Source organism: Sinohyriopsis cumingii, chromosome 2 (genome assembly GCF_028554795.1).
Source record: "Sinohyriopsis cumingii isolate HCF-2022 chromosome 2, ASM2855479v2, whole genome shotgun sequence".
Lineage (NCBI taxonomy): Eukaryota > Metazoa > Mollusca > Bivalvia > Unionida > Unionidae > Sinohyriopsis > Sinohyriopsis cumingii.
The window spans coordinates 31,714,152-31,740,796 of NC_142962.1; the positions used below are offsets into that span (position 1 = coordinate 31,714,152).

The 26,645-nt window shown below is 35.3% G+C and overlaps 1 protein-coding gene across 2 annotated transcripts in view; it reads left to right on the forward strand.

Annotated features, from left to right (window-relative positions):
- Positions 1-26,645, forward strand: part of LOC149804575 (translation initiation factor IF-2, mitochondrial-like) — an 80,375-nt gene that overhangs the window by 48,989 nt on the left and 4,741 nt on the right. For both annotated transcript variants that reach the window (XM_089941739.1, XM_089941748.1), the window contains 6 exons: positions 203-252; positions 3,671-3,760; positions 6,577-6,701; positions 8,262-8,340; positions 17,606-17,731; positions 20,763-20,991. In XM_089941739.1, coding sequence (XP_089797865.1) covers positions 203-252; positions 3,671-3,760; positions 6,577-6,701; positions 8,262-8,340; positions 17,606-17,731; positions 20,763-20,991 — 699 coding nt within the window. The remainder of the gene's footprint in view (positions 1-202; positions 253-3,670; positions 3,761-6,576; positions 6,702-8,261; positions 8,341-17,605; positions 17,732-20,762; positions 20,992-26,645) is intronic.

Genomic DNA, 26,645 nt, shown 5'->3' on the forward strand with positions numbered 1-26,645 from the left:
TTTTACAAGCCTGCTGGGCACCTCACTTAGAATATATGATTAGCCCGATCTGAAATTAGAGGGGACCTGGGTGTCAGGCTACCAGTTTTTGAGCACTGAAGACTTTTAATGACCTGATAATGTGTTGGCAAAATTTGGACAATTCATAGATTATATAGGTTTAACTGTATATCAGTCTGTATCATGTATGTTTTCTTTTCAGTTCCAATAATTGTAGCAATCAATAAAATAGACAAGCGAGAAGCAGATTTGGTGAGTATCAAATAATTTAATGCAGATTTTGAATGGTTAATTTTAATTTTACCATTGAAACAAAAATAAAATGCATAGTAATGAAAAATGAATGGATGAAAGAAAGAATGGAATGAAGAATGCAAGCAAAATGATGCATACGGTTGAAGAAAATGGAAAACACAGATAATGAATGATAAACAATAACAGAACAAAACACGAATATATTAATTGATTGGGTTTAAAAATTGATTGCTTGTAACAAGATAACTGGGTTGGATTTTAAATTTATAATAGAACTCTTTTGATGGTGATACAAATACAATGTTTATTGATGAATGACTCAAATGAAGAAAAAATTATGATTAATACATGCGTGTATAAGATCCAGATATTGGACAAAATTAACACAATCCGCACGAACCTAATAATGTAACTTAAATGTGAATACAAGTAAATGACCTTATACAGTACAAGGACAAAGCTTAATGATTCACAGTAATTCACACGATGAAAAGAATGATGTTGTTTACTCAAATAGTAAATATGATTCACGGTAATTTCACATAATGAAAAGAATGATGTGTTTTACTAAAAAAGTAAAAATGATGTACTTTAATTTCAGATAGTAAAATGATGTATGCACTCAAATAGCGAAAAATGAGGTACTTTACTCAAATAGTAAAATGAGGTACTTTACTCAAATAGTAAAATGAGGTACTTTACTCAGATAGTAAAATGATGAAACCATGGGACAGATATCATACAAAATATCTTTACACTCCCAAAATTAGCCCACGGCTAAGAGATTACATATGTGGAGTTACACAAAACACTCCGTCACTTAGCATACTTGGCTACGAGTCACACTGGTCAATCGTGCAATCAGCAGTACAGGTAGTCACCGACCACCATTCAATTCCTTGGTCAATCAAGCAATCATTGCTCACCAATTGGTCAGCAATGCCTAATTACCTGCTGCTCAACCAGTAACACACTGATCATTCAGCTATACAGCTGCTATGGTCAGCTTTACAGCTGATATGGTCAATTTCTGTGGTCAGCTCTACAGCTGGTTCCTCATTGACTCTGATCACCTGAAATTAAATTTAACACTGTGTACTAAGAATGACACAGACATATACAATAACACGTAATGGCGTTATATACGGTAAGCTATACAAATTACATTGTTGGCACAAACATTACAAAGCAATAAACAGGTTCAGAAGCGAACCTACCTGTGTCCAATAAGAATCCTATGGTACTAAACAGTTCTTAATAAAATGCAACTTTATTGCTAATACAGATCTCCTGTTAAGTCACATACAAGAATAGAAAATATTTGCATTATACTATGCAAGCTGGAGTTGCATAGAAAATATACAAAAAGTAAACGTGGTCGTACAATAGTTATAACTTATACACAAGAAATTAATAAATAACTCACATACCTCTACAGCTGAAGATGTGCTAGTCCTTGAGAAGACTGCTTACTGACAAGACATTCTGTAATGTAAATATTTCGTTCTACGGTGAGGCATTTATGCACAGACAATGTGAACCATGCATCATCTGTGTGCTTGTTGAATCGGTTTTTCCCATCAAAAGTACTTTGCACATGTGGCATAGGATGAACTGAACTCACTGTTTCAAAATACTGTACAATATACATAAATCACCCTTGAGTATCATTATACACAAAAAACGAAACCTGAGTACATGGATTTAATAAATAAAGGGATTTATACAATTCTGTGACATTGAACTGCTGCTGAATATTCATGGTCAAAAGCCCTCCCATATAATCATCCAAAATTAGAGTCGTTGCTCTGGCAGTCAGTTTTTCACCACTTAAAATCCATGACACTGTTCATGTTAAGGTTTACATTAATAACCAACACTGATGCGATGCCATCACCAACAGCTGAATCTGTACAGTGTTTATTTTAAGTGAATAGAGAACAAAATTTATTTTCAAGATGTTTTTATATTTATATTTATAGTAAATGTATTGTTGTATTTTGCACTGTATGCAATTTCTGTTTTACTAAAACACCCTGTTAATAAGACAAGATAGAAAGGCAGAGTTCTGTCCCTTGAATAATCATGGGAATGGAAAGTCCAACTTAGGTGAAGGAACAAATATAAATGGATATGATGAATGGAAGCAGCAATGCAAAATCAGAATACATTTCTGACACGCAAACAAAAACAGTGAGGTGACAGCTGCAATGGATGGAATGCAAGTAGGACCCAAATTAAAATTATTCAAATGCATTTCAAATGCAAATAAAGTGCCAATGGAATGCAAAGAAAATGCAGATTTGGTAAAATTTCTTGTTAAGGGGTTTGTAATTATAGATTACACAGTTTTGTCAGTCATATTTTAGTTACCTATTTTCCATTTTTGGTATGGTTTCAAGTACAGTAATAAATAAAATTAAAGGAACTTATTTGGCTCACGAATTAGAAACATTTGATAATTTGATTGGTCTCCAATTTTGTTCTTAACAAGAGTTAAGGTAATAGCTGTATTTTATTTGCTTTAATTATTTTAAAAATTATATATTAAGAAAAGGCAACCAAAGACCACAAGAGTCAAACCTACTAAACAATATGTGAGCATAGACAGTACTTGTATACATATGAGACAGTACTTGTATACATATGAAGAGTACTTCTTATTTATACTGTGACTCTTGGAAGTATTTTCATTAAATATGAAATTTAAAAAATAATTGAATAATATTAGATGTTGTGAAGTTAATGTCATCTTTCATTATTCAGTTAATTTAATAAATTTCATATCATTGAACACAAGATTTGATTTATGGCATAACTTCAAAAACAAAATGGCTCAAAATCAGATGAGGGAAATTGTACGAAAATGCATCAAAGCCTTTATCTTTTCACATGAAAGTCATTTTGATTTGGTCTTAACTAACATCAGTTTCTTAAAAGCTTTCTTATTAGCAACTAATGTAATGATGGGACAGGACAATGGGCCATTAAATGTCTGTTTTGCACAGGGCAACATATTGCCTCATGCCGGCCCTGTTACTTGGTATTCCTGGGTGTTATATTAGTGACATTCCATACAGTGAATAATGTCAAATACAATCTTTCATATTTGGGTGAAATATGTACCATACGTACATGCTTATAAGTTTAGTTGAACTGTAAACCACACAGACCCAGATCTGCTGTTGTATAGTGCAGTGGCAGATCATGGTTTATGTCATTTGTTCTACTGACTACTCCTGACAAACCACACAGACCCAGATCTGCTGTCACATAATGTGCCAGCAGATCTGGGTCTGTGCAGTTGGCTCAACTTTTAAGCATGTTTCCTGGTATTTACGATGTAATGTTACGACTCTGTTACACCTGTATGGTATACTACGAAGATATTCTTTTGTCCTTTCTCTCAATTCAGGAAGCTACAAAAAGAATGCTTTTAGCACAAAACATTGTACTAGAAGACTTGGGAGGAGATGTCCAGGCTGTTCCCATATCAGCACTCAAGGTTCGTAAATAAAACAAAAAAAATGCACTTTTATATATTATTATCAAACCCACTTTGGTGAGAGATCAACACAACAATCACTTTTGTCATCCATATGTATATTGATGTCTTATATTAAGGTCAGTGTAAAATTATGTGTGTCCATGTGTATGTCCACATCATAGATTAAGGTCAATGTAAAAAAAATTTTTTTTTTACTTTCCATTTAGATAAATGGTTGGCTCGACAAAAGATTATATTGTGTGAATGTTGAACAAGGGGAAATCTCTTCTATATCTTCTAATAATGTACCATAAGGTTGGATCTTGTCTCATTTACCTTTGCTTGAAGAAACTGATCTCTACCTGGATGGGACATCAGTCAATCATATGTTACACCATGACTGAAATTATGATAAAATTAAGTTGTTTACAGATTTTACACTTTAAATTACAAAATTATTTAAATGTATTGTTTTGTAAGAGGACACTCTTGTACACTTTCAGTGGGGACTCGTATCACGTTTGGGGTAACTTGCTGAAAAAACTTTTAAATTTGACACTTTGCAAATATAGCATATAAAAGAAAAAAGTGATTGCAAAATGCTGTAAGAATATGGAGATTATCCATGAAAATGCAAGCAGTGAAATAAAAATAATAATTATGATATACAAGATAATAAAAGAAATCTCAGAATGATAGGGAATTTTGAGAATGTTGGTCAAATTGGGGACTTGTACCATGCTGATATTTAGACTTATGTGTCTGTTATTACCGAGGATGTATTGATGTGTTCCCACTTCTAATTTTTATGCAGGAGATATGTTAGTGAAAGTATGGACTTGCACAGTCAATACTGATATATAGACTTTATGTATGATGTTACCAAGGATGTATTCCCATTTGTAATCTTTTGTAGATTTTTTAGTGATACAATAGGCATGTACAATACTGGGAGTATAGGAGTTATTTTGTTTGGTGCAAGGATGCTGTAAATAATGGTGTAAATAATGAACATCAGCCTATAAACTTCTCATTTTTACTGTAGAGTTTCTATCTTTTCTCCACTGAAGAGAATTGTTTTGACAGTAAATAACACTCTACAGAAGAATTTTCAATGTTAGGCCTTCAGTGCAGTTCCAACTGATTGATTATTATTCACATGTGTTTCATTTTCATCCAGCCTGTATCAAGTGGTGGATGGGTTATTGCATGCTATACCCACATACCCCATGTCATAGTAGGTAGATGCATCTGTAACTATAAACCTTTTAACGTTATGTCAGTTATCACAGATAATATTACCTCTGCATCATGAAAGTTCATTTTTGCATGATGCTCATAGAGTAATACACTAATCAAAGTAGGTTACTCTGATCTATCTTCCTCACTCAAGTGAGCATGTACACATTTTCACATTTAAGTCAGTTCATGGGACAATGATGCTTGTACACTCATGAAAACATATTACATTCATCATGTAAAGTGCTATACCACAGCACAAAAAGTAGGTTACTGTGGCTTGCTTTCATGGTTTAGTAAGCACATATATTTTGCACATGTAGGTCTAGTTCTGGGACATTTTTGTTCAGTCATGAAAATAAATATGTACATGCATTCTGAAGAGTTCTCTATTTGAGTAACAAAAGTAGGTCATTGTGACCTTGTTTTCATGCTCCAGCAATCATGTATATTTTTCATGTTCAGGTGAATTTCTCAAAAACTATTGCTCATATACATATGATGGTTGATTTGTGCATGCATCCTGATGTGTACTACACCATAGTGTAAAAAGTACAGATATATTACAGCGACATAGATTTTATGCTTAAGTGATTATGAATGCCTTACATCTTTAGGTGAATTTTTTTAATTTGTTGCTTGTACAGTCACCAGACTGGTTATGAACATACAGCCATAAAAGTACAGACTAACTATGTCAAAAAAAGGCATAATTATGACCTTTCATCAACCACGTGACTTGTTTTCATGATCACTAAGTATTTTTCATCATAGGTATTACAAATACAGATTTCTTTTTTTCTGAATAAATATATGCTGCAAGCTTTGCTGTCTTCTGACAGCTTCATTTCTTGTTTAAGATTTAGATATTGCCATGAAGTCTGTCTTGAGAGGCCATCCACTCTGCTAAAAAAGTGGTCTTTCAAGACAGATGGTCTCATTATAACTTAAGTGATTCCTGCATGAAAAATATGGCCTTTCGTTTCAGGTGGTCTTCTAAACCATTTGTCCTTTTGAGTCAGGTTTTACTGTATTGGATCAAAATGTGAGGAAGAATATGAAATATTGAGTGAAACTGGGGCAAGATATTTTGATGTCCTATCATAAACACTGTAATGGCATCCAATTTTACCATTGTCATTCATTCATCCATTATTGCATTTGTCTGTCCATCAGGCCTTAGTTAAGTTTTGCAATTACGTTAGTTATCAGTCACTCTGGTGGGACATCTGTATTTTAGGAATATATTTCTAACAAGAGCTACTTGTGTTACTTGCCCTGGCATTTCCTTGCACTTCTTAATACATATTTCCCCAGTCCTCCTCCACCACATAAGGTTATGTGCAATTTTTTTTATATGTTTGACATTTTGTGACTCCCTCCCAGGGATCAGGTGAGTATCCCAAAAGTCATACCCCGTTTGATGACAGTTACTACATTGTCAACATATATATCATGTTTGGTGAGTATCCACCCGGAAGTTCAGGAGGAGGTAGAGTTACATACAGACAGAACAACACAACGCACGCATGCATGTATGCACACCCCCATGCACACATCGAGATATTTATGTATGTGCATGTTGATATTACTAGGGTACCAATCTAGACCAGCTTCAGGAGGCTATAGTGACACAGGCAGAGCTTATGGAGCTGAAAGCTGACCCAAAAGGATTGGTGGAGGGGCGGGTTGTGGAGGCCAAGACAGATCCTGGCAGAGGGTGAGAATACAGATAACTAAACATAAAGGTTTTTCATCCTCTCATCTTTTCAGAGAAGCACAAGGGATAATATCTGCATTTCAGTCTGTTTGCCTAACCATACATTCATTTGTCCTTCCATCACTCATCACACGTTTGTTTCTGAAATTTTTTAGATTAAGTGCAGAAACTATGTACATTTACATCATCATTAGAAGTTGTGTCACATACCTCATTGGGGGTACTATCTTCAGGGTCAAGGCTGCATGTGAACACTTTAAGTTTTCAAAAACACTTTCTTTCCTATTCTGCTTTGAAGCCTTTTAAGAGTAAGGTGTGAATATTGTATACTTATTCAATAACAGTAGAAGGTATGTTGCATACCACATTGTGGATCCTATTTTCAAGGTCATGGTCATGGGTCATTATTTTAAGTTTTCCTTTGCACGTTTTTCCATTCTGTAACCTTACTGCTATTCGAGAGAAATGGATGACACCTAGTATGCTAACATACCGTTATTAAAGTGTATGTTATATACCTCTGGGGGGTTTAACTCTTCATGGTGAAGGTTCATAAATAAATTAGAAATAAAATTACACCAAAAATTTACATCAACAAACTAATTTGTTTATTTTTGCTGTGAAACTTCAGTCAGGTTTCAAGTGGAGTTCTATATCAACAAAATCCTTTTTTTTTAATTACAGCACGTGAGATAGACCAATCCTTGAAATTACTCCCTTAGCATTATAGCACATGAAATTGTCTCATCAGTGTACCCCACTCATCTTTGGAAATACTCACCTCTTGTTCTTGCCACCAATCGTAATAAAGATTCAGTTTCAAAATACTGTCCTAGTAGTCTAGTTACAGCACATGAAATAGTCACATCCTCGAAAATGCCATGCTAGTGTTCCATTAACAGCACAGGAAATAGGCTCGTCCTTGAAAGTATTCCCTTATTGTTTAGGTTCTGTAAAAGTAAGGGACATACATTCCTTAGCTTGGTTTACTATAGTAAGATTTTTGTGTGAATCAATGGATTTCTTCTTGGTGTTATAGTTAACAGCATCTGCCATGTTTTATTTAAATTCCTGAATAGGACCATCCTTTAAAAAATGCACTCAGCTTCTGAAAGGTATGACGCATCAGTTATGAAATTTCCCTTATTATCCTATTATTTTAATATAGAATCAATAGATTTCATTATGGTGAACAACAAATTTGACTCATGCTGGCAAGTGTTATAGAAAAGGGTCCCATCCATTCATTCCTTCCATCCATCAGTCTCTCAGCCACAATTGGGCTTCAAGATCATAATTCAGAAACTGTTTGAGATATATTTATGAAAATGTACATCCATCAAACTAATGGTATATGAAGCCGTTTGCACAAACAAAAATTCTTCATTATTAATATTTTTTAGTTAAATTTGACAATGTCATTTCACCAGATTGGTCACACTGTTATTCCAAAAGCATTACTCATATATGCTTTTTATACAAATCTTAAACTAGTCATCCAGGGTTGCAATAAAATTGTTGTCATCATCAGTATGTCGCATTAATATTTGTCTGTTACAGGAAGTTGGTGACAGCCTTAATTAAGAGGGGTACATTAAGAAAAGGAGCAGTTTTAGTGGCTGGAACTGCTTGGGCAAAAGTAAGTAATTCTTAAGATACGTCGGTTACATTTTTTTAATGGCTTTATCTGCATCATGTGTTTGTCTTTCTTTGAAAAATCTTTAAATGGTTGAAGCAAATGTTTGGCTTCTTAAGACCTGGAATAGTTTATAATTCTTTGAAACAGAAGCACATTTAGCAAGAGCCACATGCTCTATAGGGTTATTGAAAATTTTCCCTGCCAGTCATAGATTGTCTCCCATTATTCATATAACCATAATAAACCAATAAACACATTCCACCACTATGACATCGGCAGATCACATTAACATTAGGAATTTAAGCATGCTACCTCCTGAATTCAGCCCATGTCATATAGACAAAGGGTAATAACTCTTGTACATTACATCCTCTTGCTATCACTATGTGTCACTGGTTTTTAAAGTTTGCTTCTGTGCTCAATGTAGAATGGAATAAGATTATAGTCAGTTGAAGCCTTTGTGTGAAATTCAAGCTATCCATTCAAAATTTTGGATTTATTTGGATTAATGTTGATTCATAAACAGGTGGTTTACATTATTTTTTTAATTCAGTAGCTATTTTGTGATATTTATTTCATTCACAGATATCTTCATCACCATCTTTGATGCATGTTGACTTTCGGTGTTTGCTCGTGCTGTATTTAATTTCTGTGCACTCTGTTTATGATCAGTGTTATTTAGTAAATTTTTAACACACTGATATGTCCTGGGTTTTTGAATGGTCTGAAGTGCATGCTTTGTCTGGCATCTCACCCCTTTCCATTTGGATCCAAGTCTCAGGTTTGGCCAATCTCATCATTGCCAACAATTATGCTTTTGGTGTAATCATTATGCCTGTATATGGATCACACTTTTCCAGTACTTTAAAAAATAAAATACAATAAAGCAATAAAAGTTGTGTTTGTAATTTATATTATCATCTTTAAAAGCACTCATCATAAAATTTTGAGAATATTCTAAAAGTAGAGACTGCAGCATAAAAATAGCATGAGAGCTAATTTGTCCTTCATTGAGCTACATGTACTTTCCTAATTTTATATTTACAGCATTTGTTTTTGATCCATTTCCAAGAAAACAGATGGTTTCTTTAAATCGAAACTTTGCCTCGCAGATTCATTAATATGATAATGAAGTTTTTTAGTGGACCAGTCTGTACTTTTAAAGGAAATGGTGCCAGATATTAAAAAAAACAGGCTTTTTCTGTTTGACTTGTGAATGATAATTCTTAGAGCAGATGGGTCTTTTTAAACTTGAAAGCATATATGATCAGAAAAAGGACAATTCAAGACAGCATTACAAATTTGTAAAGAAAAATATGAAAATGATGCAATGCAGCAATCAGATTGAGCATGTCATTATGCTCATTGTGGACTTCACAACTATGTGGCAAAAGTTAGACATGTAAACTAGTTAAAGTGAGTGTTGAATATAACTAATTTTTTCAGCATGCTTTTGATTGTATTCTGGTTCTAATTCACGTGGATTTTGCCCATTTTGCCAAGTATTTTGACCTGCAGATCCAAATTAGCAGTAAAAATACTGTAATTATGGTATGTAATATATTAGCTATGTCTTAGCCTCAACGAAGTAGGGGTATTAATATTAGTGCCAGTAATATATATTTTACATTTTATCCTCAGATTATGTTTTTCTACTACTATCATTAGTAAATATGCTTATACCTCTCTCAGGGTTGGCATATATGCAGTTTGGGTATCTGAGAAAACTGGCCAGTAGTTTACAATGGGTCATTGGTTCTTTCCGGGATTTTCCCAGGTTCTTTAGTTATTCTCTCTGCCGTGTATAACCTATCTTGTGCTGAAAAGTGGAATCAAGCCCACAGCAACAACAAACCACTGAGATGTTAATTTGTCTAAGTTTCTGTTATTTAAGAAACATATCTTCTGAATGTAGTAAATGCATGACATTTAAATCAAGAGAAGAAAGGGAAGACATATGAATTCTGCATGGCATGTACGAAATGTACCTCTTCTTCTGCTTGCAGAATGTGCAATTTGTGATCCGATGACACCTGGTCAACCATGCTGCAAAAATCAGCAAAAGGCAAAGAGGAGAGGGGAAAAGCATGCAAGACAAGTACAGATGAACTATGTACTCATCTAAATATAGAATTAATTGTGAGCCTTGTTGAAGATGCTATTCCCCCTCCTCTAAAATCAGAAGGACAACACATTCAACCACTATGACATCGGCAGATTTGGGGGAGACAAATGTATATATGTTATAGTTGCAGTTTGGTACTCTAGCCTTTCAGCATCATAAACATCGACTTCAGCAGGAGATGGCAATGCATTACTGACTTCAGGCCAGAATTTACCTCTTTCCATCTTTAGCTCCCACAGATACTTTGGATACATTGGAGGATTGTTCCCCCATTTTTTGGCAGCCCAGTGGGTATTAGTCCCCCAGCAAGTCTGGGCTTGGCCTTTGGGCCAGTAAGGCTGGGCACTTAGGGAATTTTCAGATCCAGTGGATCCAACATGTAGTACTAACTGTCCAAAGCTGTACAAGCTGTCCAGCCAGCCCAGCTGGACCCACTGTCTCAATTAAAGGGATAATAGTAGGTCTGACCATTTAGTCACTCACATGTGTGTGTGTGTACATGTGTGTGTGTGTGTGCATGCATGTGTGTGTGTGTGCATGCATGCATTGTGTGCATGCATGCGTATGTGTGTGCATGCGTGCATGCATGTGTGTGAGAGATCCATACATATAGCCAAACCAATGTTTATACATGCTAATCAGGACAGAGACAGATGCAGAAAATCGATTTGTCCAGCCATGCTTCCAGCACAGCCGGTACCAAAGTATGACAAATTGCCTAGCATAGATGGCTTTCCTCATTTTCACTGCTTACCTACTGGGTATTAGCAGTGGTTTGCTTAGTAATGATGGCATTGCATCATCATTACCACAGGGCATGGTTTATCCCCAAATGGAAGCAGATGAGAACCAAGAGTATTCACAGAGTGAGTGTAAAGAAAGTTCTAGGCATCCGTCCTAATCATATTTGACAATGGAGAGGACAGAGTTTAGTTTTATGGCTGCCATTGAGGAGATGTACTCTCTCTTGCTGGCTTTGAAATGTCCTTCATCCATACCACCATTTATGACTATAAAGTCAAGGCATCGGTTGACATTGACAGTGAGAAAGAGTCTCCATCTTTCTGGCTGCTTCCCCAATCAGCAAGACTCAAGGAAATTAACCGTCAGATGTCAAAATGTATCTGTGACATAGGAAATGCTAAAGCTTTTTTGTCAGAAAGCCGGATACCAGCCACCACCCACAACACTGAATTCTCAGCACTGGGCAAGACTGTAACATTAACTTGTCTGCCCCACCATTTTATAAGGCAGAAAAAAACGTGTTTCTTACCACATCAGAGCTGGTTTAAAATATCGCTACATATTTGATACTGGAGCTGTCCTCATTAGCAATTTTCTGACTGATGGAAAAATTAGCTAACCAACATGCCTGTGAGTATATGCTCAAATTACACAGGTCTTTAAAAGAACAGCTGACCCTACAATGGCTAATGTATCAACTGCCACTGACTATCTTGACATGATATTTCATAATGCTTGTTTACACTCCACATTATAAATACTGCATCACACAAAGGCTTTAAGGATGACTCCATTTGGCTCACCATGTTGTTTGGTGGTAAATTGAAGAAATTTAGAGGCAGGCAGCTTAGGAACTGCTAGCCAGTTTCAATTTGAATAGACTAAAATCTATCACCCTGTTTCCAGAATGGATTGTGTCTTTGGTCTAAAATGGTTCAGCTTGGAAAAGTTTGAGCCATTAGCCCAGACCTCACTGATGTTGTCATATAAAACCTATTTCCTGATCGTTTTAGCTTTGGCATTCAGGGTGAGTGAGTTACATTGCCCTTTCAGTTGACCCAAACTAGCTTCTGTTAAGATCAGATTGTTTCATGATCCTCATGACACCATGGGGCCTCATGGCCAAGAACTGGTAACCATCAGCCGGATATCAGAGAGTTGTCATATATTCCCTGTGGTCTATAGATATGTCGAAAGCAGTAGTCATGCCGGAACATAACCACACCCTCAAGAGCTATTTGAGGTGCACACTGATGAGTCATGGTAACTGCAAATAATTCATTTTTCCCATGAAGAGAAAGTAGGATATCACATCAAGACTATTCTTAATGGCCTAAGTGGGTTATACACTCAGCGTATTCTGATGTCTCTGAAGATCAAAGTCACCTCATGAAGATTCCAGTTCATGAAATTAGAGTGATATCTGCGAACTTTGCATTAAAAAACAACACATTGATCTAACACATCAAAGAAGTTGTTGGCTGGCATGCAGTCAACCTTCTCAAGTGTGTAGCTTTGCAGAAACATAACCTGGTGGATCTTGTGTCTGTAGCCCAGAAGACCACCAGACCTAAATAACAGTACAGCCTCTTAGCTTCACTGGATTTGCTAGTGACTGTAAGAAGAGTTCAGTAATCATCATCTTAACCTAATGGAGTGGTTATGGATCATGTATGCTTAAGAATAAGAACGGGTTATCATTCACATAGGGAATCCAATCATTCATCCTATGGAAGGATATCTGAGGTTTATATATGATGGGCAGCATTCCCTCTACTATTACCATGATTCTCCTAATGTGAAAATGCTCAGAGAATGTATTCAAAGAAGAAAGCAAATTTTATTGTAAATTATGTTACTCAAAGAATACTTATCTTATTACATTACTGGAAGAATCGCCCAACCACTCCACTAGCATCCTCATTGGTAGCAAGGGAAGATAATGGCCAAGAGTTATTGACCTTTGTCCATGTGGTATAGGTAATATAATATTCCTAATGTTAATGTGATTCTCAGAGTACACAATTTACTATAAAATTTGCTTTCCACACTATCATCTGTAGGAGTTATGCCCCTAGATTGCTCATCCTCCTGAATTTCTCTGTAGAATATATTTCCCAACCACATTAACATTAGGAAATAACTCCACTACCTCCGAAATCCAGCAAAGATCTCAATTCTCTCTTTCTCATTTATGTAACCTAGATATTAAAAACCTAGATATCAAAAAATGTCCTTTAACCATTACCTCCCCTTGCCTCTGCTAGATGGCTAACTTTCAACTGGATGTTGATCAATTTAAGCTTTTGCTTGGTACCATCAACAGTTTACCACAAGGCCTAGTGGGATACAAGAGTATCTTTGTAGTTTCCAATAGTACATTAACAAATCCAGTATAGCATTGTGTAAAAAGGTATTTGCTACATGTTGCAATTATTATATTTTGCACTTGTGATATTTTTTTCAGATCTGGACTCAATTATTCAGACCTTTTGCTCTAGCATGGTATCATTTCTGCTCATTGTTCATGCACAATACATGTATTTTTCACTTGCATAAGTAACAAATGTTTTTTGTACATGTACACTCTTCTGGGTTGTTAATTACCAGCTTTTTTTGCAGTTCTTTTAAGAGCTAAACAATGGTGACAGAATGTACTAAGTGCAGAGATTTAAAGCTGGTGAGGGCATGCATTTAACTTGTTTGGTATGCATTAAATATACATTCACTTAAACCTACAGTAATTGTGCCTTGTGGGAGTTTGTTCCACAATGCTGTGGAAAAGACCCTAAGAGCAGGGAGAGATTTGGGAAGCGCTTGACGGTATGACATACTTAGCTTTCATCACTTACTGGTGCAGTGGAGGACACCATGATGATTCCCTCTCTTCCCTCCCACAAGATGATGTGGAGAATGCCAACACCAACTTTAACATCTGGTCAGCTAGAAATAAGCAGCAAGTGGAGGGGCTGAGATGCTAACATTGCATCTTTCCCACTTGTTTCTAGAAGCACATATACACCAAAACAACAATGCAGTTGCTGGCTTAGTGATTTTTTTGGTCCATTGCAAGTTCTCAAGGGATGTAAATCCCCCTGTATGTCTGAGCATGACCTTTGGGTCTGTAAGTCCTGTTGTATGGGATGTTTGTCAGATGTTTTCTGCTGACCAACCCAGACAGCTTGCCAGGTTGACATACATACCTGTTGATAAGTGGCCAGGCATCCATAACTTGGCGAGTCACGCATAGTATTGGCTGGATGTTCTGTGGTGTACAGAATCATATAAGGATCTGGCTTGTCAGTCTGCCTGTTACGCCACACATTCTGCTCAGGTAGTTCATAAACTGTACATCTAGCTGCCAGTCAAGCCACCCATGCAGCACAATCATAGCCATCTACACTGGCAAGAGAAGCTGTGGTTCTTTCATGGCTACCTATCTATTGGGGAGATACCATACCACTCACACACTGATGGGTATGTTTTATACATGGATGCCCTGCCTGAAGAGGACAAAACAACAGAGAATTCTGGGATAAGCTAAATGACTTTTTGTACTCTAGCCCTTGTTGGTTTTAGAGTGGTTGTGGTGAAAATTTATCATGTTTTGCCAGTTTCTGTGTTCCCACCACTGCCATCCACACAGCAAGTCTGTAAGGTGAATGCTTTAGTAGCCTTGAATGATAAGGCTGATCACGCATTCTAAATATATTGCCACAGTCACCAAAGAGCAAGAGGATCACAGAATACCTCTCTGAAAATACCCAAGATCCCAGCAACTCCATGCCTTTCTTCTCCAAAAGCCAGCTACCAGCATCTTTCACATCATACTGGTATCAGACCCCATCATCAGCCTGTTGTACTGAGCTTCCAGCCTTTGACAAAAACATTGTGGCTGTAAGCATGATGACTGGGCTGTTTTAAAAGGTGGATAGGAATGTTTTCAATACCATCTGCAGGCCTGTGTGAAACATGGTCACAGCTTCCTCAATTCTAATTTGGCATCTCTAGTGATTGTTTGACATGCTGATACTTGCACTGCAAGCACATTGTCGAACATGGCCTGTTTCTGGCAGATAAAAAAGAAAAGGATGCTACACAATTAACCTCAGTATCTGCAGTAACTCTTCATACTCTGAGTACTGACGTCATGCTGAACCAGAAGCAACCATTTGCATTTGATGACTCAATAGCTATTAATTGGCACAAAGCTATTGCAGAGCTCATGGGAGTAGATGTGCAACCATGTTCCATTGTTGAAGACATTGGATTTTGATGTCTGATGGCCAAGGCAGAACCACACTGTAAAATTCTAAGTCAGAATTACTTTTCTACATCTTTGATACCTGACATGTATAAGGTGATACAAAGCAAGGTGCGTGATTTAGTTTCTGCCCAATCTGACCTTAGTTTGACCTCTGATGCATGGTCAGACCCGTCCATTGGCGTAGCCTTGTTGTCTTACAGAACACTGGCTGACAAAAGACTTTCAGCAGAAACAAATGATTTTAGCAGCAATGCCTCTTGATGAATCACACACAGGAGAATATTTGGTGAGCAAACTGGACAAATTATGCGAGGAATACAACATTCCCAAAACTCCTATCCATGTTCTTATGCATGACGGAGGTGCAAACATGGTTAAAGCAATGCGTCTAGCTGAAATCGACAGCATTAGCTGTTTTGCACACATGCTGCGGCTCATTGTCAGTGATGGCATTCTGTCGCAACGAGCCATCAAAATTTGTTGGTGATCTCACAGTCCATAGTCAACAAGGTCCGGCACTCCATCATGGCACAACAGCAGCTTGAAGAGCAGCAGGAAAAACTTGGCTTTGCTCATAAGAAACTTGTTCAGGATGTCCAGACATGCTGGGATTCTACATACAATATGTTGGTTTCATCATATGAACAAAAACAAGTCTTGGGGGCTTACACTACACTCTATGACCTGCCTAGCCTAACAGCCCAACAGTGGGTCTTGATTAACAATATTGTGGGCATGTTAGGCCCATTTATGGACATTTCCAAGTAGGTGATAGCCAAACATCAGTATCCATCATTCTTCCTATGCTGAAAATGCTCTGAATGTTGCCGGCTGGAGAGTATGAAGTGAATCAAGGTAGGTATTCATACAGTGTTCTGTAATGTGTTGATGTCACTGAACACACACTTTGTTGACATTGCCAGCAACAAGAAACTTGTCTTGGCCACCATCTTGGATCCACAATTCAAACAGCACCTATTCAATGAAGAATTACTTGTGACCAGATCCAAAGAATGGCTTAGAGCAGAATGCATCGTAGCTGCGTCAGCTGACAAGCGGTAGGAACCCCCGACCAAAAATTGAAATATTGAAACTGAAACAAACACCAATGGACCATCAACATCATGGCTCTGGGATTTGTTTTCTGCGACCAGTGACGAACCTGTCCATACCGTCAATGAAACAACCCACGTGGATGATGCCATTGACGTGATGCTTGAATTGAATCTGGCCAGCTCTCTGTTGCCACGAGAAAAAGACATATATGGCTGGTGGAACACTCACAGGTTTAAGTTCCCCTACTTGGCCAAATTCGCTAGATGCTATTTGTCTGCACCAGCTCCAAGCGTTCCAAGCAAGCAGCTGTTTAGTGGCGCAAGTGAGATTTTTTCGGATCATTGTGGATTGTTACTTGGCGAGAAGGGAGAAATGTTACTGTTGCTTAAATACAACCTACCTCAACTAGGCTTTCAATATTAGCTGCAGCCAGTGTACGGTGATGTCTAACTTTAGTCTTAAAGCATGCATATTATTAATTTTTAATTATCATTGGACTATCATTATTAACATTTTGTAGTCATTTATTGAAATCTAGTATTGGCCACCTGCATTATTGAACATAAGTTAAAAGACTAGCTTAATACATTTTCATTCATTTATATCTTGAATTGACAAACCATAAGTCTTATCAGTGTTAGTCTCAAGTTTTGCAAGTTTTATGTTTGTGTGATCGTTGTTTTCTATAAATAGCAATGTACTTATCTGGTTTCTGTTTGATTTTGTATAGAAGTTCAAATTCATTTGCCATATAAACTCACATGGCAAAATACCTGCTTGCATTACACTAATAGGTTTATGCTTCTGAACCAGTCATTGTTATAAAACAAATAATAATGAAATAATCTGTCTCATCGGTATCAGCAGATTTAATAATCGGCTATACACGGTAGCGGCATAATTGGCAAAAAGTGACATCAGTACAGCTTTAGAACATTTGCTAGTGTATTTGGTATCCATATTTAGAGATGAGCTGTCAGGTTAGATTTTTTTATTTTACCATTTGAACCACTAAAATAGTGCATGAAAACAGTACTACATTTATCTCACATTCTACATGTGAATGCTTGCAGGTGAGAAGCATGTTTAGTGACAAGGGAAAAATTCTTCAGGAAGCTGCACCTAGCACACCGGTGGAAATCATTGGCTGGAAAGAGTTGCCATCTGCAGGGGAGGAGATTCTGCAGGTTGAGTCTGAGGTACTGTGGAGTTTAACCAAGAAATGTTAACACATCCTTTTTTGAGTGTGAGGTACTCTTCAGTTTTACCATCAAATGTCAATGCATGTTTTTCTTAATCTGAGGTACTGTACAGTTTAACCATCAAATGTTAATGCATGCTTTATTGAGTCTGAGGTACTGTACAGTTTAACCAACAAATGTTAATGTGGCTCTGTACAATTAGCAATATGCTTCTTTGCAGATGATTTAATCAGCTATGTAGGATTCTATTTTTGATCTAACCACTGACTAATGAAATTTAGTAGGCAAATTTGTATTCATATGTACATTATCAGATTAAATTTTCAGGCAATTGTAGCATTTGTTCAAATTTCTACACATATTAAACTTTGTGAGCAATATCATTGTTAGCACAATTCAGCAAAAACCATTTGAGATAGACAAATGAAATTTGGCACTTGCATTTGTATTTAAATATAGTTGACATGAATAAATTTTTCAGACCATTTAAGTAATATTGTATGCATTTTTGAACACGTGGGACAAAAAATTTGTTTATGAAAACCTGTTACCACAAATAAAGCAAAACCAACATGATGTAGACAAAGAAATCTGATATGCACTTTTGTATGCATATATTGATAAACTATTTAGAAATGGATGCTATTATATAAATTATTTAAATTTGTCATGGTTTTTTTGTAAGTTGCTTGGATTTAGACTCTATGGTCTTCATTGGTGTCACATGCTACAAATCTGGTTGTTGCTTTTTTAAAAATTTGAGTATTTGAAAAAGATGTAGTTTTGTAGGTTCTTCTGATTAGGCATAACATTATGGTATGCAATGTTTCACTTACACTGCCCAGAATGAGCATTTGTAAAACAAGGACAACTTTCATGTGAATTCTTACATTTGGAAGCTGTTTATTACCAAAAGAAAAAAATTCTTAAACTAGATTAGATAAGTAAAACTTGATAATATACTTTGTACAATAGGCTTAAAGTTTAAAGTAATGGCCCCATGAAAAAGCACAGACAATCTTCTGAATGTTTGCATAACATATATCTAAAGCTTTACTGAATCCATGTAACTGATTATTGCTGAATTTTGCATGAAATTGACACCTTTCCAGCAATTTTTCTACTGAAGCGTTACTGAATCCATGTAACTGATTATTGCTGAATTTTGCATGAAACTGACACCTTTCCAGCAGCTTTTCTGCTGAAGCTTTACTGAATCCATGTAACTGATTATGGCTGAATTTTGCATGAAATTGACACCTTTCCAGCAATTTTCTACAAATGTGTCTTTCATACTTCAGCAAAGATTCAGAAATTATTCATCAGAATTTATCAAATTGTTGAACAGACGTTGAGAAATGTGCAGCAAATATGCAGAAAACTTCAGCAAAACTTCATAAATTAATTAGCATCCATTAGGCAAATGGTTATCCAAATTTCAGATGAGTTCAGCAGATATTCAGAAACTGTTCAGAAGTTAAGTAAAATTCAGCAAATATTCAGAAACTCTTTAGCAACAATAGTTCATTAATTTGGAAACAGTTATGTAGAAAATGCTAAGAAACAAATAAAGAAGTGTATGGTACTTGACAAAATGTTTAAGATGCAGTTTAATAGTTACTCTGTTAGAAATCATCATAAGTTCATGCCACAGTGAGCATTCTTCCTGTGTAGATGAAAAATCACTTCCTAATAGGACAGCTTTTATTACTACTTCATCTTAATATGATGGTCATATTAAAATAGATTTTTCACTCAATGAATTTTTAGTCAATCTTGAATAAAAATCATGCTGATCCGATATCAGATATTTTGTTATTTCTACTCCTTTTGAACAGAGTGTTATATTGACACAGAGTTTTCTCTAAAAGATTTCTTGTGATGTTAAGCTGGTCTTAAATTGAAACGATGCCCATTTGACATTCATGTGGCTACTATGGTGGCCATGTTGAAATTCTCATTATCACTCCTACTCCTGAATGGATGGTTATTTCACTGAAAGACTTGTGCTGTATAGTATAATATTACCAATCTCATAGCCATTATTGCCCCTACATTTGTTATCTTGAATATCTTATTACCACTGCTACTTCTATATGGATAGCATCTTGTTTTTGCCACAAGACTTATGATGTCTGATTGGTCCTAGAACAAAATAGTGCCAATCTAAAATCCAATAAAGGCCTTTCACAGAAATACATCTTATGATGTCACTAAAATACTATTATTTGCAATATGTAACAGGTTCTGAATCTAAATGGTGCATATCTGACCTTCAGCATGGCACCATAGTGGCTGTCTCAAAAAATTTTTTATTCACTTGAATAAATGGTGGCATTGTCATGGGGCTTTCATTGAAACTAATTGCAATATCTGATTAGATGTGAATGAAATCATATGGATGTGAGTACAAACACGTGAAGGAGCTTGGAAATCCAGACCCAACTGAGCTTGGGGTCAAGTCAAAGAACATTTCTTAGATTTTTGTACTCATGAATATGCAAGTAAATTTTGTCCAGTCTTTGTATTTAATTGCATTCCAATGATCAAGTGGATAGGCTGAATTACGATAATAATTTTAAGGTTCAACATTTTGACTACAGTATTTAACTGTACTGGCATGTATGCATGCCAACACAAACAAGTATTAGCGGATTGTTATGAAAGCTGTTATTATTTCATACATCTGATGAATACCTTGAATGATAACATCTAAATAACATTGTCTTTTGTGTTTTTACTTATATCTAAATAACATTGTCTTTGGGTTTTTTTATGCATTCAGTACCTTACTGAATAGTTCAACAACTTTTCAGAGAAAAAAGTTCAAAAAGTGTTCAGGACTAATTCAGAAAAGGAAAATAGTATGTAAGCAAAATTTAAAAAAAAAAAAAACCTGATGTGAGAAAAGGCTTAGCATGGTTTCAGCAAAGAATTCAGGAACATTAAGAAACATTTATCAGATTGTTTTATGGAAGTGGAGGATGTATTTATTAATGTTAACTTTACACATATTTTTATTTTACAGCAAGTTGCAAGATCTGTCGTTGAGTATAGGTTGAATAAAGATCAAGAGGTAAAGATAGAAGAAGATGTGCTTGCCATTGAAAAAAAGCGAGAAGCCCATGAAACTGTGTACCAGAAGGAACTAAGAGCGCGGCAAGCACAGGGTTTTAGAATCAGTTTAAAACGGGGAAAATTAAAACCTAAGGAATGGGTGCCTTCAACAGAGATTGTTTTGTCTTTTGTTCTGAAAGGTTGGTATTTTTAATAACCAGTCTAGTTTCTGTGACTTGGTCCTTGGGCACAAACAACTACTATGATAAACTGCAGCCTGCTGGCTTAAGCTAGCCTTTGACTTAGTTATATCCAGCAATTTACATCATAGGGCATGGCTTTAAAAATTGCTTGTCAAGCCCAAAGTTGCACCTACCTGCCATGGAACATAATGTTAATATTTTGCAAAATGACTTTTATAGTAAGACGCAGAACAAACTTACATCCTATATATGTCTCATTTCATTAAAATAAATACTTCATTAGCGTGCATTGTACAACTTTGACTAGGAGAAATCTCTCACTTTACATTAGGAAGTACCTGTTTAACAACAGTGATAAAGTTAAAATTGTATTATTTTCAAATCTGTTATTGTGTACAATTTGCCCATATGAGGACATCTATAAAAAAAATGCATTAGAAATGGGTAATTATTTTCAATCAACATCCGTCATTCTCTCACACATGATATTTATTATTCCATTGCAAAGAAACTGGTGCCATAGGTCACATAATAATTGTTTATTTGAACTAAATTAAAATGGAATTTCTGAGTAATTATTGTTAGCCAAAAGCATCTCTTTAAGACTGCCTGATTCAGCTTAGTTTTATGTCATTTACCAATTTGAAGACGCACAGCAATTTATTTCCAGTTTGGGAACCTGCTGCAATGAGAAACTAATCAAATTTACAAGTATTAATCAAGTGTACCCCTTCAGAATGCCTCTTACATACAAAAAAATGTATTTTAAATCTTTTTTGGATGTGTAGAATATAATTGAATCTAAATGAATAACAATGTACATTGCAAATGGACCACCCTGGTGGCCTAAGTGGTTAGAGTGACTACCTCAGATGTGGCAGGTTGTGTGTTAAAACCCTGGCCATGTCATACCAAAGACTAATAAAAAGTGGTACTAGCAGATGCCTCATTTGGTGCTCATAATTAAGAGGTTAATGTTAGGACTGGTTCGTTTGGTGTCAGGATAATGTGACTGAGTGGAACATGATGCTACATGTCTGTGGCATGATGCCTCAGTGCTAGGCATCACTATAAACTGCCATCATAGCAATATGACTGAAAAATTGTTAAAGCTACATTAAAAATACAAATCACACACACGTTGTGTTATGTATACCTAATTTAATTCTTTGTTTACATTTTTTTATTTCATTACATGCAATTGTAATGTCACATTATATGCTGGACTTGACCTTGTCCAAAACTGAGTTCATTTCACCTTGACCTGATTGACTTTTTCTAAAAAAAATTTATTTCATTTTATGTCAACAACTAATACATAGCTAAATTATTCTCTCTGTGTATGGGCTTAATATCAGGATCATTATTGATAGAAGAGGTAAATATGTTTATTTGGGTCAAAGTTTTCGAGTTTCCTAAGTGAATTTTGCATGATTTAGTTTATTGTATTGTAAACATCAGGACCATTATAGTAGGTTATTTTCCATTTGGTAATGTTTTTTTTTTTTATAGAAAATGCTAATTGTGACCTGAGGTAAAGTAAACTATATAATCTTGTAATTGTGAGGACTTGTTCATTCATGCTTTAACATCTAGCACTTTCAAGTTGTATTATTTGTGACAATTTTGGGCTAAATCTTTATTTACTTCAAATTATTGAATTCAAGTGATTATTTTCTCAGGAAATACAAAAGTGCTCAGATAAAATTCTTGGATAAAAACATTCACTGGAATTTATACTGAATTCAAACCTGAAATTATATTACTGTGATTCAACAAAAGACTTTTGACACATCAGCATTCCATAAGCTATAACAGTCACATCATCGCCTTCAGTTTTGGATTTCTTCGGGACTTGTACTGAGTTTTATTTAGGACTTCAAATTATTAGGACTTATGTCTGTAATTCTTTGATTATTTTGGGATTCAATTCGCAATACTGTACGTTCTTTTTTCTCATTTTCACCTTGTAGGGAAATAAATTATTTGTTAAATTTTACAAAGCTTTTTGTCTTTCACTCTTTTCTGTTACATATTTTTTTAAGAGCATAGACTTGCAACAATTGCAAGTGGGCTCTAGGGAGATAAGCTGTGAGCATCACACAGACCCTTGGTTTACAAACAAATATTTTTAAAAATCATATTTTCTAAGAAATTGCTCCATGTTATTCATTGTGCTTATATAATATCAGTGTTCCATCAGAGTGGCTGTCTGACATGGTTATCTGAGGAACACTTATTATAGAGATTAACACAGAAAAGGGAGATAAATCTTGGATTCAAACTCATCATCACAGACTTTTACAAAGTGTGAGAAAGCAAGCAGTGCCTTTCACTGTTGATGAAGCCCTGAGTATTTATCGGTGATTAAAGAAAGAAGTCTTTTAAGCTGATTGCATTATTGCAGTTGAGGCAGAAAGAAAGCAACCTGTAATAAATACCTAGACAAAATTGAGAAAATGGATTTTGAAATAATAAGAGAAAAATGATCATAAATTACTTGCTAAGTATTAGAAGTAAGATACCAGTCTTTATAAATAATGATCACCTGATGTTGTTCAAAAGCATAGTATGTTCAGTAAATATATAAATAATTTGACAAACTTTGGGGAAAATGAAATATATTTGGGAAAATTTTTGGACCCAAACTTTACTTTTTTCTTGCATAATCGTTAATAATTGCAGTTTTGAAAAAAAGGAATTGTTACGCATACATTGTAAGTTCCATTTTTTGGCAGTTTGATTTTTGGGGACGTGTATTACAAATAGCTCTGCCTAAAAGAGCATTACCAATAGCTCTGCCTAAAAGAGCATTTCCAGTAGCTCTGCCTAAAAGAGCATTACCAATAGCTCTGCCTAAAAGAGCATTACCAATAGCTCTGCCTAAAAGGTACAATACACATACATTTTTTGACATGTGACAAGACCTAGGTCAAAATAGTCTTTTAACACATTTGAGGTTTGATGGAGATATCATTTGTGACAAAAATCTGAACCCTGTCGAATGATTCTTTTTCACAGTACCATTCATGGGAGGCATCAAACTATTAGCATTATAACTGAGGGAACCATATATTGAGGGATGCTCCAACAAGGCTGTGTTATCATAGTGCATTGAAACACAAAAACAATATTTAATGATGCAACATAACACTATAATTAGTTCTCATGAACCAACAACTAAAATATAATTAAATAGCAATGAAAAAACCAAGTTTAACCAATTAATGACAATACTTGTGCAAAAATGACAGAGTCAGATTTACTAACAGCTGCCTTGCTTGATGCTCAGCATCAAGAGGTTAGTGTTAGGACTGGTCGGCCTGGTGTCAGGATAATGTGACTGGGTGAGAAATCATGCTACTTGTCTGTGGCATGATGCCTCAGTGCTAGATATCACTATAAACTGCCACACTGCAGACATCGTAGCAATATGGCTGAAAAATTGTTAAAGCTACATTAAAAATGCAAGTCACATGCACACACACACACAATACTTTTGTAACAGTGACAAAATCAAATTTAGCCAATTAATGACAGTACTTTTGTAACAAATTCAAATTTAGGCAATTAATAATGATACTTGTGTTACATGAACAAAATCAAATGTTACCAATTAATGGCAAACATACAAAATTAAATTTAACCAATCAATTAAAATACATGTTTAACAATGAAAAACCAGTGAAAGACAGTACTTGTAAGAGTGACAGCAGTATTATATGCATTGTGTTTGGGATATGCCATTTATATTAAATAGAATATAGAGAAAAGTCTTTGAAAAATTAGGACCATTAAAACAATTAGTATAGCGTCATGGTTTATAACTATTGTAACTGTCTGCATACCATATTCAGTATAATACATGCACTGTGTGCTTGAAGGACCCTAATTATTACAACATTAAAGTCCATCATAATAAGTGTATACTGATGATGTCGTAAACATTTCTATCATGTATGTTTATATGAGAAGAGTTAGCTGTCAATTTTGTTGATTTTTGAGTGATGCATTTTGGAGATGCGTTATATCTCTAAATTTGGTTACACCGTATAAAAAATGCGTGAGATCCATTACTGAGATTTGTTTAAGCTACAAAGTTGAATGTAACAAGACACCAAGTTCTTGTAAGTTTTTGAAACAAATCATGATATTCTCGACAGATTCAGCATTGTGTTTCAGTCTTTTGAGGCATGCTGGAATTGAGATAAATGTTGTTAGATATGGCTTTTATAAGCATGTTTTGATGGAAAAAAGAGGAATGGGCACTTATAAAGGCATGTATTAGCATTCTTGAATACGCTACAATACAAACCATTTTTCTCAGCATTCTCAAGACCAAGGTAATATTGTCAATATATGTGGACATCAAGGCTGAGATACACAGGAGGGAGCCTGAAAAACTTGAATTTTGCATACAAGTGAAATTTGTAATAGGTGACCAGTTGTCATTAGGGAGAATTTACACTAAGAAAAAATAATAATTGGAAATTTTGGTTAAATGAAGGCAAAACTAGTCGAAGTACACTTGTATGTTGACATATGTGTAGTACAATCCATAATGCATTAAGTAATGCACATGTATATGAAAAATCCATGAATTCATTTATCAGTCACATCCTGTTAGAAACAACAAATAACATATATAAAAATGGTAGACCTCATTTTGCCTCTATCCCATTGCCAACAAACATGTGTCACTAAATAGTTCACTATGAATTTTGTTGTCCTCAGTAGAATGTAGCTGTATAGTTGATTACATGCTACATGTACATGTATTTGAATTGGCCTAGATTTTGGTCAGCTAGAGACAACTTCCATGATGCCGAGGCTACAAAGGAGATGAGGCTATTCATAGGGAAATGAAAATGTGAACAAAATAAACATTTCTTAAAAATCTTTGCAAGCCGTCCCACCTTTAGTTAACTTGACTGTCAGATATTTAGTTTGAAAAGATTGGAATTTATGCTGCCGTTGGTAGTCATCATAAGCAAAAAGTTACTTTTTCTGCCAAAAGGAAACTTTCATTGCATAGTAAACTTATTCCATTCACTTGCTTTTATAAAAGTTTGTTGCTGACTTCCTTTGATGGTGGGTGCATTGCTTTTAATAAAGATTGTTGTCAGATTGCTTCGATGAAGGTAGCATGTATTATTGGAACACATTGAAGTTACCATGAAAGGCCAACTAATGAGGACCAAATAAAAGCCAGTCTGTTATTGCAGCAGCAATAATGATTAGTTGTAGAACAAAGAATGGTTTTGAACTGGCAGTTTGTCGATATTAACAATTAGAAAACAAAGGATTTGTTCAATTTGGGACCATGGGGTTCTTTCAACATTTACCTTCAGTTTTTTCTCAGTGTCAACATAGGCATGACGAATTTGATCATAATAATAGACCATGTGACCATGACTTTGCATTTCATCGACATAGGTTGCTTGTGATATCGATATAAGTGGGTAGGACTATATATTATTTTTAGTGTTACTTATGGCATCTAAAACTTTGCCTGTTAATTCATATACTTATATCCCAGTACTCACTCAAAATAACACTGCTAATGGGAGCCATAGAAGTGACATATTGGTGAAGTCATCTTGTGCTGAGGAATTTTATATATAATATTACTATTAAATAAAGATTATATC